The sequence below is a fragment of the Carassius gibelio genome, chromosome A9 (genome assembly GCF_023724105.1).
Source record: "Carassius gibelio isolate Cgi1373 ecotype wild population from Czech Republic chromosome A9, carGib1.2-hapl.c, whole genome shotgun sequence".
NCBI lineage: Eukaryota > Metazoa > Chordata > Actinopteri > Cypriniformes > Cyprinidae > Carassius > Carassius gibelio.
In genome coordinates, this window is record NC_068379.1 from 19101340 (window position 1) to 19122905 (window position 21566).

A 21566-nucleotide genomic window follows, 5' to 3' on the forward strand; every position below is an offset into this window, starting at 1 on the left:
ACCTTATACAATATATTCACTGAAACTGGAGTTGGTGGTTTTTTAAACATCTTTCATTCGGTACCAAAAAGGAAGCGTACTGTACCTCTTTTGAGTGTATTTATCAAGTTTTAATTATAGTCTGTTGGATGACATTTCATTTATTTTCTGCCTGGTCACTAGAAATTGCATAATGTTAAATGGTCAGATTATATACTGTCAAAAGTTTAAAAACGCAAATGTTACTTATTTTACAAAAATAAGAGTGTTCTAACAAAATGCATGTCATTTTTTATTTATTACTGACCAGAATAACATATTTCGCACAGTGCACAAGAGAAAATAATAGCTGAAGTTATAAAAATGACCCCGTTCATTATTATTAATACTGTGTTGGATAATCTACAGAGTTTTTTTGTTGGTTTGTTTTGTTTGTTTCTAGTTTTCCATGAGTTCCTTGCTTGTCCTGAACAGTTGCCCACTGTTCTTCAGAAAAATCCTTCAGGTCCCACATATTCGTTGGTTTTCCAGCATTTGAACAGTATTTGAACCCTTTCCAACCATGACATGTTTTTGAGATCCATTTAGTACTGCCCTTCAGAAGCTACAGAAAACACTTACAGTACATGTTTCCTAGAAGACAAAATAAATTCAATATACCCTGTGTAACGGATATGCAGATCATCGATTCATGTGTTTAATTCAGATTTTCCAAATGAAACTCTTTTTGCACCAAGTGTCTGGCCTGGCGCCAGCCTGGCTGGACTTAAATTATTTACGATGCCCATGCGAGCTTCAAAGAAGAAATGAAAACCCCCAACCACATTCCAACACTGGAGACAAAGGAAACCTTTCGTATAAGTTCCTTACTTTCATTTTATTATTAATATGTATTTTAATTATGTTTATGGATTGCATAAAATGGTTAATCCTTGTTATGTGAAGAGTATAAGTTGCAAGCTCATACTTTAGGAAATGTCTCTCCTCACTTTAACCTTCTCAAAGAGAGCCATGTTTCTGCAACCCCCACTTTTGCAGGTTGTAAAAGTTTACGACCACACAGGACAGGAGAGAAGCCAAATCACTGGCTTCTTTTGAACAATGCATTCTATGGAATGTATTCATTAACTTTCTGTTTTTATGTTTTATAAATGTATTACGTATTCCCTTTTGGTACATTTAGATGTTTCCCAACATCTGCAGTGTTATCATGTGTTAAGCAAATCTTTAAATGTGTAATTCTACATTTGAATGTAACTTCATGTTTTGATCATATATATATTATGTTTAGTCTTGTTCTAATCGTCATGCTCTGACAGACCCATTTATCTAGCGCAAAGTAATGAAATATGTATGTAATCTGAATTACAAACTTGCTAGAATAATCCCTGGAATTTGGACAAGCCCTAGATCTCCAGGGGGGGTTGTCTCCACAGAGACAAAGGAACTTTTCCCTCCGCTTCAGATCGCGGACTTTCATTGGCTGTTTACGCGAAAAAGGGGCGTGAACTATTTCAAGCTATAAGAATTGACCAAACAAGGTCCACCCTCTTCTTCCTCTTCTTCTCATTCTCCGTTCTCGAACACGCTGCTCTCCAACGTTGCTTCCGCGCGGCCATAGGCCGCGCTCATAGCGCCAACCCCCTCAACACAGGGGCTGAGAGAAAAAGCCATTTTAATGGCTCCTTTGGAAGCTTTCGTTTTCGTTCTTTTCTTTTCTTTTCTTTACTAAGTTTATTCAACTATTCGCCTCTCCACGCAAGGAAGACAAATTCTGGAACAATGTTTGTTGAACCTTTCAAATACCGCGCGAGGACAGAACAAAGGACCACGTGCTCCACGCTCACGCCAAGAGCCAGCGCAGCGTGCACGCGCGTCACATGGCCTCCGTTTCATGGCACATGGCTGTTTCAATGGGAACAGCGCGCAAAGCTCACAAGCTCGACGCCGATCTCACGCCACGCTCACATTGGACACTTTTGCAAGTATCACTTTCTCTATGGAGATTTAAGTGCTGCTTTAAAGTGTTGTTATGATCTGATTTGTTGTTGGCTTCCAAAAGTTACTGACTATGATTTTCATACCTGAGCTCCTTATGTGATCTCATTCTATTTTCTCTCTCTCTCTCTCTCTCTCTCTTTTATTTGGATTCGTTATGTATTGTATAAAGCTTACTGTTTGTATTGTCGTACGCATATTTACTCTGTGTGATTTGTAGTTTGATGTATTGCTAGTTTAATTATTAAAAACCCATATACTGACGATTGGCTTGGACTCCACCCCACTCACATTACGAGTCACTGAGATGTCTGATCTATAGCTACAAGCTCTAAATTTAGAAACTAAATTTATCATAAGGATAGGATAATATTTTCATGGCCAGAGAATACTTTTCCTTGAATTATAAGGCGTGATAACTTTATTGAAAATTGATAGGTCTACAGTGGTTTGCTGGACATACCACGGTTTGATTTGCAGTAATTTACAGTAAGAGATATCACAATAATTGATATGAAGAATGTAATATTGACATATTAATGAGTAAGTTACAGTGCCCTGTGATTATTTATTGTTATAGGCAATTGAGCTATTTTTCATAATCAATCAAATTTAATGTAACTGTCATCTGAGATATAAATTAATCATATTCCTGATCAATTATTCAAATTCCCTATATATCATTTGAGTTAATTATTCTGTAAGACTCATTGTTGTTACACCTGATCTTCAAATTCAAAACGTTTTCACCAACAGCCTCTGAATGCATCACGTGTCCTTCTGAAGCATCAGTTAGCATTTCAGCCTTTTGTTATAGTTGCATGAGTCACTCAGTTGTCCTCAGTGTGAAAAGGATCTCCAAATCAATCAACAGAACCCATTAAAATTTGCCATTTTGGTGCTGATTGTGCGGCTGTTTGATACGAATATCCCTAGTCTTACTAGCTTTTACATATCTTACAGAATGCTGGAATATGTATGTATTTATTTAGATAAGTCTATGGGATATTTCATCTCAGCAGGTGATAATCGTAAGTCTGGTCGTGTAGAAAGTTAATAGCACACCTCTCCTCAACAAGCTGCAGCATTTGAAGTATCATTTAGCCCAAATGGTCTAGAATTAGTTCCCCACTATAGTTTAATACCTAAGATTAGGACTTAGTCTGAAATTCCTAGTACCAAGTATGATCAATAATAGTGATCCTGGCTGCTACAGCAACTACTGATCGATTCTTAAGACATGTCTTTTTAGCTCAGCTTTCACTCTACACCTTAAGTGTGTTTAACTGTTTGATAAAAATGTTTAGTAAGGTTTTTTAAAATAATTAAATTAATATTTTTATGGTGACCCATACTCAGAATTTGTGCTCTGCATTTAACCCATCCGAAATGCACACACACAGAGCAGTGAACACACACACACACTGTGAGCACACACCCGGAGCAGTGGGCAGCCATTTATGCTGCGGCGCCCAGGGAGCAGTTGGGGGTTTGATGCCTTGCTCAAGGGCACCTAAGTCATGGTATTGAAGGGGGAGAGAGAGCTGTTCATGCACTCCCCCACCCATAATTCCGTCCGGCCCGAGACTAGAACTCACAACCCTTCGATTGGGAGTCCAACCCTCTAACCATTAGGCCACGACTATCCTTATTTAGCAAGGATACATTAAACTGAACAAATGCGACATTAAAGACAACAATTCAAATGTTAGAAATTATTTCTATTCATCAAAGAATCTTAAAAAAAATGTATCATGGGTTCCACAAATATATTAAGCAGTTTTAATTGTTTTTAACATTGAAAGAAATGTTTCTTGAGCAGTAAATTAGCATTTTATATTACTGGCTGAAAATTCAGCTTTGCCATCAATTATTTTTAATTGTAATACCATTTCCCAGTAATACTGTTTTACTGTATGTTTGGCTACATAAATGCAGCCTTGATGAGCATAAGATATTTCTTAAAAAAAAAAAAAACATCAACTCCCAAATTCAGTCTCAGATTTCTATAATATTCCTTAGGAGAAATACAAATCAGTTGAGGCTGCTGACGACCATTAAGAGTATATAACTATTAAATTACGCACACTAGAGCTCACATACAGTATTTTGGTCTTTGATGATATTTGAGTAAGGTTTGAGATTTAAGGAAAAGATTATATTACAACTGTAGACTTTTGATAGCAGACTGATATCCCTGCAAATCTGAGCATAATTTGTGACTGTTGAGATTTTCTCAGAAACTCAAATATGCACATGCATGATTACTGGAGTCTATTTGTCAGGAGAAAAATTACAGTAAAACACTAATATGAATCTTCATTTGCTCCATTTTATCTCATTGTTTTTCCTTTGTAATTTATACACTGTATAATACACTGCTTTTTGTTTCTCTTCTTTTTCCTCACTGTTAGTTTTTATATGGACAGATAGAGATCCTACTGTATGCATAACTCTATATTCATAACATAAAAATGTAAGTTTAATTTGTAACTTGGCATGTGATGTGGCAAGTTTAAATATGTGTATTGTTAAATAGGATTACAGAGCTATTGTGGAAAAGAAGACTTACATTCAGTCTGTTCCTCACACAAAGCTTGCGTGGCTTTTAAGACCTGAATACAGTGTATGAAAACAGTGTATGAGTCATAAAGACTTATTTTATGCACATATACAACTACATCCTCTGTATAACTTTAGGAAAAAGAGAAGCATAAACATTCTGCTCAACATCTTCTTTTATGTTCCACAGAATCAAGAAAGTTTAACAGTTTTGGAATAACATTAGGGTTAGTAAATGATCACGGTCATTTTTGGGTTAACTTTCCCTCTCTTTTCTCTACTGTTCTTACTTCTCCTTCAATGGAGTGCATGTGGGACAGCGTAGTGCAGCAACCCAGTGAAAGGGCTGCAATTCTTAGCACGGACAACAGCAGACGCATCAACTCCAGACACATGAAAGTGCCAGAAACTAGGGGTAATCGTGAGAGCTTTAGTGCTTCTGACATATGATCAAAGAGGCGCCGGAGAAAAGAAAGGTGCAGATTATTTAGTCGATACACCTGGAGGATCTGAAGGACTCACCTGAACACCTAAAACTTTTGTTCTGTCTTTTCCCTGCCTCTCTGCTGACGATGTACTCTTAGAGAGCTCTGCCCTCTTTTCACAGAACTGACTGAAAACACAATCTCTACTGTAGTCCACCACAGTGAAGCAGTAGGGAGGCTTGCTATAGGAGTAAAAATGTTATAGAAATCAAATGAAAACATAGGTCAACAAGCTACTTCTGGAAAACCTAAACCTAAAAGTGAAAAAATAAGTTACTAAACCAGTACTATTTACTAAATCTCTTTTCAGATTACATTAAATCATCATCTTTACATAACCAAAAATTACACTTTTCAATTTGTTTAAGGAATGAATGGGCAATTTCCAAATCTTGCCACATGATGCAGATCCCAGTTATTGTAATGAAAAATAATGAATGCTACAATTTGGCGGGGGGTTGGGGGGGGGGATGGGTTGCAGCATTCCCTTCTGTTCACACAAAACAGAGGGAAGCATAATGGGTTGAAAATAAGTAATTTCTACTTTCAGAATTTCTGTCATAGCCTTGGTCATACAATATTAATAATTCAAGACAAAATGGCCAAAAATAACATAAAATTATAATGCAATATCAAACAGTCTATGAGTCACTCTGAATCCACCCACTATGTAGTATCACAATTGAATACCAAGCATAGACATTAGCTTACTTGGATGGTATTTAGGAAACTTTGTGTCAAAAGTAAATGCACAGTATTCACATTATTGGTTACTTTAATTATATTGGTTAATTAAGTCATAATAATAGAAAGAAAAAACAAATGCAAGCCTGGTGTCTACACTGAATAGTCCTTACAAAGATTCTTAATATGATGCAGAAAGCATTTTTAACTTTTTATCCAAAGCAATTTACAGTGCATTCAGTGCATTTTTTATCATTATGTGTCTTCCTTGGGAATAGAACAAACAACCATTTGCACTGCCAACACAATGCTCTACCACTGAGCCACAGGAACAGAGCATATAAATAGAGCAATTATTAATTAAGTTGTTTCTGCTGTCATACTGTTCCACTTAAGATAAAGGAAGGACAGGATGTTTTCTGCATGCGTTTTGAAATGAGAAATTTTACAGTAAAAGCCTATTGATGTAAGGATTTTGGATCACTGACCTATTGAAAACGCAACACACTTAAGTTAGTTGCTGCATATTGTAGGTAAACAAATGGATCAAAGCATAGCACTTGTGCCTTTGATGTCTGAAGACACATTGTTTGCACCTAACCTAAGCATTGCAGCTATGGATGCTAAACAACTGGTTTGCAAAATCCTCCCTCACATTTTTACTCCACAGCACTTATCTCCTGCAATGCAGCTGTTTGAAGAAAAAGCTGAGGGCACAGTCAATGAGTCTCAGAATGGGAACAGATACAGTTTGATTCTGAGCGTAGGTGGGAATGGATAATCATTTCCCACCCAAAAGACATCAAATGGGCACAAGTGAGCTTTTTTAACCTCCACGCATGGATTGTCGAGGCTGGCCATGTTTTAGCTCAGACAAGCTATGTATACAAGCTTTGGGGTGGAGATTGGAAATGCATGAAACAAAAGCCCCCCAGTAAGACTATGACACACAACACAGAATGAGACTATAGAGCACTTACAGCTTATTGCGGCCCAATGGCCTTTGACTTCTAGCTTTGGCATTTCTTCCAACAATTTCAGTCCAACAATGTGTCAAGATGGGGCACAACCTTGGACTAGCATTAAAATATTTGTTCCCCGCCATAATTAGAATTGGAACCAGACCTCACCCAGATACAGACCCAATGTCACTCCATGCAGACCCAATGTGACCCCTTTCAATTTCCGCTCTTCCTGGCTTGTTTAACACTTCACTATGCCTCCATGCAGTTTAGCTGTTATGGATGACATTCTACAATGAGTTGTGTGTCTGGTTATTCAAGAGTTATGAATTCAAATGGCACAGAATGATTTTAATCTACATTTAGTCATTTAGCAAATACTTTTATCCAAATCAACTTACAGTTGAGGGCAATAGAAGCAATCAAAACCAACAAAAGAGCAATAATATGTAAGTGTAATAATATGAAAGTCTTGGTTAATCTAATGCAGTACATTTACATTTATTAATCATGCAGACAAAGTTTCAGACATTGTTCAAATTATTACAAGCTAGACAAGGGGAGGGGATAAGGAAAAAAGGAGCAAAAAATGAAGTGTTTTTTATGGAAAAAAGGAGCAAAAAATGAAGTGTTTTTTTTTTTTTTTTTTTTAAGGATGCAGTTAAATGTTGAAAAAAGAGATGAGTTTTCATTTGTCACTTGAAACTTGTCAGGGTTCCAGCATTCTGGATGGGGATGGGAAGATCATTCCAACAGCCAGGAATGGTGAACGAAAATGTTCTGGAATGTGATTTTGTGCCTCACTGTAATTGTACCATGGGGCGTGAGTCAAAGTAGGACGTTGTTGAGCCTGTGACTGTTCTATATACAAGCATCAATAACTTGAACTTTATGTGAGCTGCAACCGGTAACCCGAAAGAGAGGTGTCATGTGGGCACTTGGCCTTGTTGAAGATCAGACGTGCTGATGCATTCTGAAGCATTTGAAGAGGTTTGATTGCACTTGATGGAAGTCCAGTCAGAAGAGCATTGCAGTGGTCCAGCCTAGAAATGACTGGATAAGAAGTCCAGCATGTCAAGCTTTCTATAGATGTATCTCTCATGTCTCTTCGTTGAGTATTCACTGAGTTACAGTTCATTTAATGGCGCGTTTCTAAATGAAGATCACCGCAGACCAAGGCTGCAGACAGCACACCTTGTTTGTTATCTTTATTTTATAAATACACTAATTTTGTTGTTATTATGTCTGTATACAAATAAAAGTAAACCCTTTACGGATTCAGTATGTATTGCTCTTATCTGTACGATCAAAAAAAGTGAAAATATAATTTAAGTTCTTTTCGGGGTTGTCAGAAGAAAATGCCTCATCACGCGTATATGCGTGAATTGACTCCAGAGGGTTAATAGCTTTTTGACGCTGACATTGTATCTCCAGCAGCTACAGCAAGAGAACAATAATGTCATATGTCATATTCTAGGTTCTTCAAAGTAGCCACCTTTTGCTTTGATTACTGCTTTGCACACTCTTGGCATTCTCTTGATGAGCTTCAAGAGGTAGTCACCTGAAATGTTATTCCAACAGTCTTGAAGGAGTTCCCTGAGAGATGCTTAGCACTTGTTGGCCCTTTTACCTTCCGTCTGCGGTCCAGCTCACCCCTAAACCATCTCGATTAGGTTCAGGTCCGGTGACTGTGGAGGCCAGGTCATCTGGCGCAGCACCCCATCACTCTCCTTCTTGGTCAAATAGCCCTTGATGCCTTCAGTGCAGGGGCGTCGCACCCGTGGGGGATGTGGGTGTTTTAACATCCACACTTTTCCCGGTGAGAGGGTTCAACAGCCGCCTGTTTCTGCAGTTTTTCCGTAGTTTTGCACAAACGCCTTACTACAGTTGCTCCTCCGTTTTTCTGGCCGCTCTATGTCTGTGCTCGCTGCGGCTGCCTCCTCCCCACCCCCCCTCTCAAACATGACACCGGCTTTGAGTTTGACCAACTGATGATTGGCTGTTGGTGTTATCGGTCAGCTCGTGCTGAGGAGGCGGGAACTTATGGTTATGGTTATTTATATCTCCCTTTTCCAGGTACTTTGAATGAGTGTTTATGCTTTCAATTTTTTTTAAATAAGCTTGATATGTGTTTGGGAGGATGTTCTGTTATCGTTTTGTTGACATGTGGAGTGTTTTCTATATTATATTTTTTAGACTAATGCTAATTGCTATTATTGGGATATTGTTCAGCAGCTAGCTAAATTCGGTTATGTAACGTTATGTGGCATGCAAAGTATAACATAACTGTGATGAAGAAGGCGGGGAATTGACAAGGAGGGGGCGGCAAACTGCTATTGTTATGCAGTGTTTTTATGGGTTCATTGCCAGTGCAACTGATTTTGATATTTTGAGTACTGTTTGTTGATTAGCTGAATACTTTTGTGGATAACGTTACCTGTTGTGTTTGATTGTAACATTACCTGTTGAGGAGAAAAAAGTGAGAAATGATGACATTGTTTGCATACCTGTTGAAGAACTATGAAAGAAGTGTGTATATTATTTTAAGGTTTAAAAACTGTAAATTGTTACATTATTTTTAGCACCAGAGAAAAATCTTTGTGTGTGAAAGTGAGGGTAGGTTATGTAGAAAGGTGACGTGGAAGAGTATATGCTGTGTCAGGGACCACGTTGAAGTTAAGAGTGAGGATGAAGTGATCCAAGATGTGCAGTGGAATAACCAGCACATGATCAGTGGAGCAGTGGTGTATAAATAAGGTCAAATTGAACACCTGATTTGTGAGTAGAAGCACTTAACACTCGCTTGAGTTCAAAAGAGTGTGGAAGTATTTTGTTCAAATTGTGAATAGATTAAATACAGAAAGTGAGCAGATTGCTCCCTTTAATATAATCACTACAGCTGCTGTCAATCAGTGGCACAGCAATTGGCTTCAGTGCTCAGTGCTGCAAATCGTGCTTTAATTAAAAGCAATTAATGGTCTTCATATATATAGAGCATGAACACAAGTACTAGACCATTTAAAAGCAGTTGTCTGTCACAAGTGTGGATTAAGTCGAAATAGACTTGTCTATTGAACCCACCCATGACTGTCACCCTTCCGACTCGCACCCAACAAATAAATTATTCTATCCATTACATCAGATATTAGCAGTTTACCAATCGGGTAGCTGCCCACATGCAGGACTCTAGCCTAAGGTTTACCTAGGTGCACGTTGAAGTCTTCAAGTATAATCAGAAGAGTACCATCCTCAGGGATGGCTGAGAGCAGCACACCATACTCCTCCAAGAATTTATGTGAACATCTGAATGTGATTCAAAGGAGCTGATGATACCCAGATATGGTAAAGGATTACATTTCCAATCGTTAGAAATAAGCAGACCAGAACCTCCACCTCTTTCAGTCAAATCAGGCTGTGGGAAAAAGAGAAATTATTGGAGAGGGCTGCAGGTTTAGCAGTGTCTTCTGGTTTGATCCATGGTAAGGGCCATGAGGTTGAGCCTTGAATAATTAGTACTAGATGTAATGAAGTCTGCTTTGTTTAAAACAAACTGCCAATTCCAGAGACCAATTGGAACAGAAAGTAGTGTATTAGCACACATAGGCAAAATGCGCAGGTTGTCAGAATAATGCTGCCTACAGTGTGTAACGTGTGATCTGCGAGAGTTAGTAATAGTAAGGATATGGAAACAGTAAATATCGGTCTTAGAAACTGAAAGAGAAGTGAAACAAGTTTCAGGAAAGAGGATGAATAAAAAGTGATACTCATGTCCCTTGTCGGCGGGCTGCTTGGTGGAGTCGCTGGCCTTTTTATATTTCTCTGACAAACTGTTATTGAACTCTGCTGAACATGCTTTAGTGTTTAACACAACAAAGGTCCAAGCAAGCACAAAAAACTGACGAGGTACATGACGCAACATGATACCAAATGCAACTTCAGCATGTCTCAGCTGCTAAACTGCTAAAAACTAATGAGTCAATAAATACACGTACATGCTGCTTTCAACTTCTGCTGGTTGGCTGCTTCTCTCAGAGAGTATTTCTTTACACTGTTCAAGTCTTTTTGCAAGAACATGCTTTACTGTTTAACACAACAAAGGGCCAAGCAAGTGTACAAAACATACCTACTAGTTTACGCCAACACCCAGAGATGTGGCTCACATGTGAGGCTGTAATGTGTAAGTGTCCGACCCCCATAGATGTTAAGGCTATGTTTATACTAGTGTTTTTGTTTTAAAATGGCAGTTTAAAATGTGTTGGGGTGGAGGGGGGAGGGAGGACCTCAGTACGTACCAAGAGTAACGTGATACATATCCTGGGTAGTGTATCGTTTTTATTTTTTTTTACATTTTAATTTAAATGATTCATCTTAAAATTATCAACTTATATGTTTGCTGGTAGTGAAAACTTACCTAGCTATAACTACCTAAGTCAGTCAACTTGCAAAGTAGCACAATGTTTTGCAATTGCATAGACTACGGCAGTAACATTTAACATATATCTATTAGCATACATCTAAATCTCCCATATATCTAATCATATATCTAATATCTATATCTAATATCTAACCCATATATCTAATCTAAATCTCCCACATTAATCTTGCACAAAAACATTTAGCATTTACTCTCCCTTTCAAGCGCTTGGGAAATAGAAACCCAAGCCTAGTTTCAGTTAAATTAAGTTAATCTGAATTAAAATAAAAGTGTATTCATCTCTAAACTCTGAAACAATTAAGATTTAATTCTTTAAAAAAGAAAGTTCTAAATCCTCGTAAAAGTTGATTTGATTCAACAGATTTTTTTCAATATAAGCCCTACTCAAACTAGTGAATTACTTTGATCATTAGCGTTTACAGTGTATAAAGTATATTTATCATTTAAAAATGTATGTCATTTACCCTTATATAACCCATAACCCATACTTAATATAAATATGCATCACATAATCTGTAATGTAGCCACATTAGATACTTGAAATATTTGATGAAATACTTTAATACTAAGATGCATGCGATAGCACTTGACTCACATACTGTGAGGTGTCCACTGGTGCCACATCCACAGCATTAGTGAAGTTATTCATAAGCACAGCATCAAATTCCTGCAGCCTGGCACTAGTATGTACCACGTGATCCTTCACAAAGATGCTGACAGCACGCAGCATGAAGGAAACAAACAGGTGCATGTGAATGTAGTTCCTGGTGCAGTGGAGACGCCTGTAGACACACAGAAATACATTTGAGGCTTGTTAGGCAGAAAATGGAAAAGATGTTGACCTCAGAAATAATATGCATTCTGGGAAATTAAGACAAAGAAGGTTTACTAAGTAATGTGCTTAGGTTGTTTCTACACAATGATAAAATTCTTCTACTGTTTATTATAGACAAGATTTATATAAATTATTTGTACCTCGTAATCACTACTAACTGGATCCCACTTAATGTTATGATGTACTGTATTTTTATTTAGTCTACCCATCCCATTTGAATCTGTTCTCTATATTGTTTTTATAATTTTCACAGGGGACACTTACAGAATAAATGCAATATTAATACACTAAGTGACCATCTGTTCACAAAAATCCCCAAAGTCTGATGTGGCATTTTATAAAGGCTTTCTACATTTAGTACCCTTTTAACATTACTTTAGTAAATTAAGTATTACAGTTTTCATATATCTCTGGGTATTTCTGATCATAAGTGTCAGAAAGAGCACTATATGTTGAGAGCAGGCAAGACCCCTGTTCTTCAACATTATAAAAACTGCCACTTTAAAAAATTTGACTCAGGAAAAAGAAATGCATTGATAGGTGTATTTCGTCAACACTTGCTGTGTTCAATCCACTCAATCAGACACTTCAAAGTACATAAGAATACTCCTGTACACAGCAGCTTGGATGTGATTGCTTTGTCATAATTTATTTAGCTCAAATGTGTTTTTTTTTTTTTTTTTTTGCTTTGCTACATCTCACATATCAAAAGTTTAAACAACTTTCCCACCTCATGCAGTTAAAATTTTTCACAAGGAGGCTTTTTTTAATTTATTTTTTATTAAATGAAAATTAATGTCCCAATCACATTTTCTTTGCTAAAATAAACATTACTTACACTATACCAGAATAAAAATCTATTTTGTATTTTTACATGAACAATGTAATTAATAGGCTTTTCTATTTATTAAAACCAACTATAAATCTCATCAGTTATTCGTTTTTTAGCATTTTACATTTATTCCATAATAACTCATGGTAGTACCAGTAATAATTTAAATAATATATTTTATTTAAACATTTATTTTAAAGTTGAAAGACTGGAAATCGAAACATAAAATCCTGAGAGAGATAACAATGGACATAAACAATAATCTACAGTATGTATAAATACATGTCAGCATGCATATAAACAATCAAACTAAAACAAAAGAAAAAGTAAAAACTGTATTTCCCAGACTGCACTCATCTTTCTCTCTAAAGTGCTATATGACCCTGCATGTAGCTGTCAGTAAGTAATGTTCAGAATTGTTTTGCGATGTTACATTGCTCCCTACAGCTCACCTGCAGTGCAATTAATATTGACATTTTGTACCATTAGTTTTTAAATGCACATTTTTTTTCAGTGGTCTATCTTCAACAAATATTGAGAAAATGTGAGAAGGCATTTTCTTTACTGTGTGTGAATAGTTTTGTCTCGTCGCACTCAATGAAGCTGCTTTGTACTCCATGTACAAAGAGAGAAAATAATATTAGACTAATCAACGAAAACTACTTTTTTTTTTTTTTTTGCAGTTTATGAGATGAAGTGCATCAAACACATACATACACGCTTAGTCAGTTACTCACCTGAAGTATCCAATAATAAAGATGGCCACTAGAAGAGAGCTGAAGGAAACTGCATAGCCTACTGTGTACATGATGTGCAGCCGTTCAAAAAAGACCTGCTGTGGGGACAAAGAAGCAGTGCATCAAGCCACCTAGAAAGTGATCTCAGTCCATTAAAGACAAATGACTGTAATGAAGCTTACTCTCTTTTTGTTGGGTTCTGGGGATTTGATGCATTCAGTGTAGTTGACCCAGGTCTTGTTTGAGCTCTCTGCAAGCACCCAGGATCCATTAGAGTCACACCTCCTGTAAGCATGTCCTGGAAGATTGACAAAGACTTACCGAACACAGCCAGTATGGAACTATAAACATTATGCAGCAATAAAAATGTAAAACTGTAGTAAATGTTAGTTTATGTTACATTTGTAATATTTCTTTCTATGTTAATCAATCAAACAATGAGTCAAGAATGATTCAATATTACCAAAAAATGTTTTTTTATTACACTGAAAATTGAAGTAAAAATCAAGAAAGTTGCACTGTGGGTATTCCGCGTATCCAGATAATTTACAAATGCACATAGTATACAAACTGTACACTTATTCACTAATAATAGATGGCTTTGAGGTTAGACGAGGTAATGAATTTAACACGGAGGAAAATGAAAGCTTACTTTCAAAACTGCTTCATGGAGTTTTTGTCTACTTTGTCTAATTTTTAATCTTTTTTTCTTTTGAAAGAAAAAAAGAAAGAACAATTGGTTTGTGCACTGTACCTCTATCTCTCACAGCCTTGTTCATTGTGGTCAAAAATTAAACATGGTGCTACACAAACTAAGGTAAAGAGGCCCTAAGAGGCCATGGATTATTATTTTTCTTTTCTTGTTTTCTCATTGTCAAGACTTCAATTTCTCATGACCTTGACATAACAAAAGCTCCCATGATGCCTGACTCATTATCTGACAGCAGTACTGTAGACTAAATAAAATAATAAAATATATAAACATCATTAAGTTAATTAAATTTCTGAGTAAATAAAGCAGTACTGATGTCATCAAATCACGAGTCTGTTTTGAATCGAACATGTCTTTCATGTAATGGTCAGACAGACTAATAAAACCACAAACAAGTTATGTAATATACACATTTTATTTCAAACCGATGAGGAAAAGAAAGTAGGTTGAATTCAAGGAGTTCTGAAAGGTTTTGGAATAGTTATCTGCTGCATCCATCTGAAGACCATTTTTAAAAAGTTAATTACACAAATATTATTTTTAGCATACTGTCTCAAAAAAAATCAGCACTGATCAATTTGACTATATTCATGAATTTATTATTAAGCAAAGCAAATGTTTGGCTCTCTAAAACTGCACTCTCAGCTACATCCCAAGCAATGCCAGATTACAGACTTCTCATTTGCGTAGCCCTATATGTGGTTTTGTTGTACTTCATACATTTTTTAAGTTCAAATGAACAAATATTTAATTGCTAACAATGATGCATGTTAACAACTGGAAGAAAAAACTAAATTTGATGAGACACGGAGAGAGAACAAATTTTTCAAACCTGCATGGTTGAAGTCATAGATATATCTGGGACAGGGGGTCTTGGTCAGAGTTCCAGGGAAGCCTTGCAGCCAACATATCAGACCATCCCACTCTGGGACACACACACCAACTGAGAGCAAAACAGTTTTAGGGCAGAGATGTCAATTCACCATTGGACAAGTTCAGATACGACACATGAAATCACCCAGTCTTGTAGCATAACATGATACCATATGAAAGTCTAGCACATTTTCATTCCTTGCTGATCTTTAAAGTGGATCCTGCAGCAAGATAAAAAGTAAATGAGCTACAATAAAAGCCCAGTAGGATACTGTCATACATCCTTCCCATCTCCAAATAAATCATTTATGCTTTTCTTTGGATAAAATCTGCTCAATTAAAAAATATCAATCATAGTATCATCTGAACACCTATGGGGCATGTTTTCTATTTTGTGCATGGATACTGGATAACATCCATCTGGCATGGCCTAACATGAGTGCCCACGGGCTCACACTGTGCTTGTGCAATGAATGATGTGTTAAATTAAATTATGAACACTGAACTTGATCAATGTACTTATCATTTTGTGCTAAAACAATTGAACAGTGTATAAATGGCCGATGATTGATTGAAATAAAACAATGCTAAAAAAATGCTCTATATATCAGCAGTGGTTTCAACAGAGTCCATCCAGCCGCCACAGATTTTTGCCAACATCAGACCAAAGAAGCAATGAAGCTTGAAAACAATAGACCATTAAGTGCTTTCAAACTGTTAATTCGGATTCATTCTGAGAAAGTATTGAGCTGTTCTAATGCTACTTACAGTTAACATGAAACAGTAATTTGTTATCTATTTTCAAGTGAAACAGGAAACAAAAAGACAATATAGAATGGGGCTTGATTTCATGCATCAGGAAACAACTGATATGCAGCTGGCATCTGCTTTTGAGAAAACTTTTTGAATGGAATGAGGAGGCTGAAGTTTCAACCATAACAACATCTTGACATGTCAGCAAGCAACTAGGTTCAGATATGACACATTCGCCTGATTGCGGGAACAATCGGTTCTTTTCTAATTATCATATTTCCAAATTTTTAGGGTTCTTAGAATTTAAAAGTGAAGTCACATTAGTGAAATTTCAGCTAAATATTATGTGCAAATAAAGGTCTATTGTGCTATTGTCAGTAGTGTAGCAATGTCTAAAACACAGCTCACACAGAAGTCACTTTCAAACCAAGCAGGTTTCTGTTGGCCAATGTGTTCAATTCATGTTACCAACCCTCATTTTTTACTTTCGTACAAAATTTCTGATTGTGTGGATTTCTAGTAAAATGACCAAAATATTTGACTGTGAAAATTTAAATGTGAGCGCACATTAAGCTTACATAATTTAATGACGAGATGACAGCATACTCCTAGTTTAATGTTTAATTGTAAAATAATGTTTAGCACATCAACTAAAAAATGCATAAAAAAGATCAATTTTGATATTTTAAGCAAACAAATCAGATTTTTCTCACGACATCTTATTTGGCATAGGTGACGTCAGCTGAAAGATACCAAGTCTTTAGAAAATATACAGTATACAGTATTTATTAAGAGAGCATTTTGATTTTCATTTAGATTTTAATGTTGACTTATGTTGGCAAAATGAGTTCAAATACCAAAAGAACACTTGTACAATATAAAATTAGTTGCAATTCTTCAAAAATGTATCCTAGTGCAAATTGACTCTTATAAATGTGGATTTGTTGTCACATGATAGTTTAAAACTAAATATGTTTCACAATGTAGATAGCAGTCATTGCACCCTATGTCCTCTGCACATAATTTCCTTGTACACAACATAATTATTTTCATCCTTCTGAATTACACATAACCTATGGTGTTAAAAAAGAGACATGGGAGTAAGCCAAATTAATATTTTTGAGTTGCCAAGTCACTAATGACAAAACAGCCAGGAAGGCCATTTTAAAATACGTCATCTCCAACAGCTCTTGTTTTTTTCCCCCTTCACATGTTCTTCCTAATCACCTGTGACAAGTTTATAATGAAACTAAATGAATTAATAAACTGTGCAGTGCCTAACCAAGAGTCGTGCCTAACAAAGGTCTTGAAGGAGTCTTAGCTGTCTATCTCAGTTTATTTCATAAAGTATTATTCATGTGCATGAGCCGACTCATGAAAGCTTTATAGAAACTTTTTTTTTTTTTGCTGAGGTGAAGATGGTCATACTTTTGGTGAATATTTTACTATTCCTAGGTGAACTTTAGGTGGTGCACAACAACAACATGGCTGAAGTGGAGAACTGAATAGGCCACTTAATTAAAAACTGTGTGAAAGAAACGTTCAGAGAAAACGGTGTCTACCTGCAGGGTCATCTGTGGAAACCTTCTGAAGACACTGCAGCTTCGCATCCAGCAGCATCTGCACCTGTTCTTCAGCTGTAATCTCACCATCTTCACCTGCCTGTCCAAAACAAAGGGCTCATTTTATTTCTTGATTGTGTACTATATCTCCTGAAGTCCCATCAAGACACATTTGGGATCAATTGATAGAAACACAAATGATTCACAAATCAGATTTTAAGTCTCTCTCAGAATGATCATAATGTGCTTTCACTGAATGGAAAAGAACAGATCTGAGATTTTCTGCAACAAAAAAAAAAACTGTTTACGCGCTCCACAGAAAAATAGAAAGTCATACAGAGCAACATGAGAGTGAGAAAATAATGACAGATTTTTCAAAAACAGTCCATAAAAATAGTCTCATTTCAAAAGAAGAGTGCATTATATAAAACTGAGTGTGTGTTGGTGTGATTATCAAAGGGTTAGTGGTGACTTTTCTCTCTCTCCATCTCATTTCTGGTCGCTTTTTGAGTCTGTGAGGGAGTGAGAAGAGTTGAACTTCTAAATAAGAGAAGAAATTAAAAAATTCACTCTCTGTAATGATGAAAGAAAGGTTTTCAATTAATGTAAAAGTGTATCAGAAGGGTAATAGAGCTGTCATTTCTGCTTGATATTCTGCATCAATTAAAGTCATTTTCTCAGTCATGCAAAAGTAAAGATACAGTTTTCAATTTAACATTGTGCAGGGTGATATTAAAATGCTGCTAGAACGACAAAAATATTCATTAAGAAATATAACAAGAATTAAAGCAGAATGGAAATGCATCCATTAATGCCTTACCTTTGTATTTTCTACATTAAATAAATGTGGAATGGACCTTGGCCAGGTTTGATTTCATACTTAATTTAATAAAAGTGTGGCTGTGTGAGATGGGTAGCCGATGGGAGATGGGCAGCCTGTCCACTTGGGTTTACTGTCATATGCCCGTATGTCACATCTAATTTCATATTTCATATTTCTGAGATACTTAATTTGGGATTTTCCTTAGTTGTAAGTTATAATAATCAAAATTAAAAGAAATAAACATTTAAAATATTTCAGCCTGTGTAATGAATGAATATAATACACAAGTTTCATGGAATGGAATTAGTAAAATAAATCAACATTTTGATGATATTCTAATTGTATGACCAGCACCGGTATATATATATTACAGATTTTAAGTTTTCTTTTGTGTTAATTTAGTAAAAACAGCACTATATCTAGATCAACCAGTGTTGATTTTAAATAGTTGTTGGTGAGTGGTGGGTCTTTGAGTCAAAAAGTTGTAACCCACTAATTTAGATGTAACACATTTGGATGTGCAACATTTAACACATTTTTTTTAGATTATTTCACAGGATGAGCACATGCATTCATGACTTGAATTTATTATGAATTTATTACTGTAACTTGATGACAATGCAATAGGAGTAAATTTCAGATGTTTAAAGGTAATAATTAACAGGCATGCTACTTTCAGTATAATCAAGCCTTCCCCCATAAAATATAAATCTTATGAAGAATTCAGTTAAACTGTGCTATGCTGATTACTACACAATTGTAAGATGAACAAGCATAATTTTTTGATTTTGCAAAGAACAAACAGTAGCATATTCAGACCTTGCAGGTTTATATTACAGAGTGAATTAAACAGAAATCATTCAGCAAAACGATACACAATTTATTTAGTTCATTAATGCATGAACAAAAGGACAAGCCATTGAAATGTGTTTTTATGTGTCATTTCTTCCACAACACAGGTCTATATGCTCATTCAAGTGACTGCATTTACTAGTTTTCTGACTACCAAATATAATGGCAGACCAAGCGTGAACAATGTGGCAAAAACATATAATGGAGGAAAAAAACATGCATGCATATTGTATGCATTCCATGCGCACTGATTTTTTATTTTATTTTTTTTTCACATTTTTAAATGTGCAGTACGGTAAGGGTCTATTTCCACCCAATTTAAGTTGATTCAGTCATGTTGAATAATATTGTTGAATGAAATGTAGATGTTTCCACATCAGTCTCATTTAAGGTTATCTGACAACACGTTTTTATAGGCAGTAGCAACTCTTTATAAAGTAAAAACAGTATTATTAGTTTGGAAAGAGGATAAGAGCTGTGAAACACACCAAGCTTTCATAAAAACCTCCACTGTTACATTGGTGTGTAAAGATATAGTAACACTTGGTAACACTTTACAATAAGGTTCCATTAATTCATGTTAGTTGATGTATTAACATGAACAAACAATGGACAACACATTTATTGCACTATTTATAAATTAATGTAAACAAGCACAACTTTTTATTTTAATAATGCATTAATAAATATTGAAATCAACATTAACTAAAACTAATAAATGCTGTATAAGTATTGTTCATTCTTAGTTCATGTTAAATAAAGTAATTAACTAATAACCCTTATTGCAAAGTATTACCCAAACATTCACAGGCTTACATTCTTTCTGTCAAATCAAATCGTAATTTCTTCAGATCGTTTTCTTTAAAGACATTTTTTATCATTATAATTTATTAAAAAAAAAATAATAATAATGAAAAGGAATTGATATAATGTAACACAAAACAAGTCTTAAATATGTATATGCACTATTAAGTTGATTTGGTCAGTGTTTTAACGGGTTAATCTGGACTGCCACAGGTGCCCTTACAAAAGAAAAAAGAAAAAAACATTGTCATGTCACTCCTGCAAAGACCCAGCTCTTACCTGAGCATCAACTAATGTCCAGAACAGAATCACTTTGGCGAAGTTCCACAGGAGACAATCCCTCATGATTCTGAGGTGATGCTTCTGTCGAGATAACAAGCAGTCCTCTTCCTTTAAGATTTTGTGTATCTCCTTACACCCCCCAGCGACCATGATCTACTCTTGTCATCACTGAAAAACATCGTTTAATCTCCCCGAAATATGTTCTTCAGTGTCTGATAAAAAGCACAGGATCACGAGGCTTCGATGTTCTACTAAGTTCAGCGCGTTCACATCGCATTCAGCAGCTGAAAAGTTTGCAGGTGTTGCCTACTCCACGAAGAAACCTCTTCGGTCAGTTTTGCTGACTGACTCACCGTGAGTGAGATGAAGCGCTTGAATAACAGACGCTCCTCTCGTCTCAAAGAGCGGATCGATCTTAAAATACAGTATTTGATTTATCGCGAGGACCGATCATTCTCACATCAATAATATCGAAACTAAGTGTTTTATCTAGTGCTTTCTTTCTCCTTTTTTTATCTGAAAAAAATGAATCAGAATCAAATGAACAAATAGTTGTGTAGGCTAGTTAGGAACTAGTTCTTCTTCCGCTCATCTCTCAATACAGACAGAAACAAGGAGGCAGTAATAAGGAGCGCTCACTCGTGATGTCTTCAAAGAGCTGAGAGAGAAATGCTGAGATAATGACATAAAATAATAACTTTCTTCAATTTTCTGTAAGTTGATTCAAGATAAATGATTCATTGTGTTATGCAATGGATATCAATAAATGAATGATCTGATCCCATTTGCAATTTAATTCTACTTATTATGGCTTTCAAATCTCTCAATAATCTTAACAGAGAGTTCAGGCAAAAGTTAACAATTTGTAATTCCAAACCTGACTGTCTTTCCTCTGTGAAACACAAAAGCGGACATTCAGCAGGTATTACTTTTATGGCATCTCTTTTTTATACGATGAAAGAGAATAAGGCTCTTTGTAAAATAAATAAATAAATAAATAAATAAATAAATAAAAACCTGAAGAGTCCGTCTCTTTATCCTCCTTGAGCAGAGATGGATTATGACACAGCGGTGCCCTGGGCACGGACTGATTGAAGCCCTGCCTCATCTTTTGTTCCCTTTTTTATTCAAAATGTCCCCAAACTTAATTATATCATAAAACATCACAATTCTTAAATATAAGTAAATACATTTTGCACCTAGATCATGTTAGTTTATGGGCTATGGGAAACGTAGCCTAATATTAGTGTAATCTATTAACTAGCCTACGCATAAAACCTTTTAACTTTAATTAGATATGGGTGTCATGTCATAAAATATTTTTACTGACTTTGTATTTAACATAAATTTAATAAAAATATTATACTAATTATAACACTTTGCACATAAAGAGAGC

At 35.7% G+C, this 21566-nt stretch overlaps 1 protein-coding gene across 1 annotated transcript in view; it reads right to left on the reverse strand.

Moving 5' to 3' along the window:
* Window positions 1-20233, reverse strand: part of LOC128019857 (parathyroid hormone 2 receptor-like) — a 43981-nt gene extending 23748 nt beyond the window's left edge. Inside the window, exons 1-6 of the mRNA XM_052606157.1 lie at window positions 20168-20233; window positions 17410-17509; window positions 15054-15164; window positions 13692-13807; window positions 13510-13607; window positions 11701-11887 (exon numbers count right to left, since the gene is read on the reverse strand). Coding sequence (XP_052462117.1) covers window positions 11701-11887; window positions 13510-13607; window positions 13692-13807; window positions 15054-15164; window positions 17410-17509; window positions 20168-20233 — 678 coding nt within the window. The remainder of the gene's footprint in view (window positions 1-11700; window positions 11888-13509; window positions 13608-13691; window positions 13808-15053; window positions 15165-17409; window positions 17510-20167) is intronic.
* Window positions 20234-21566: the final 1333 nt, after the last annotated feature.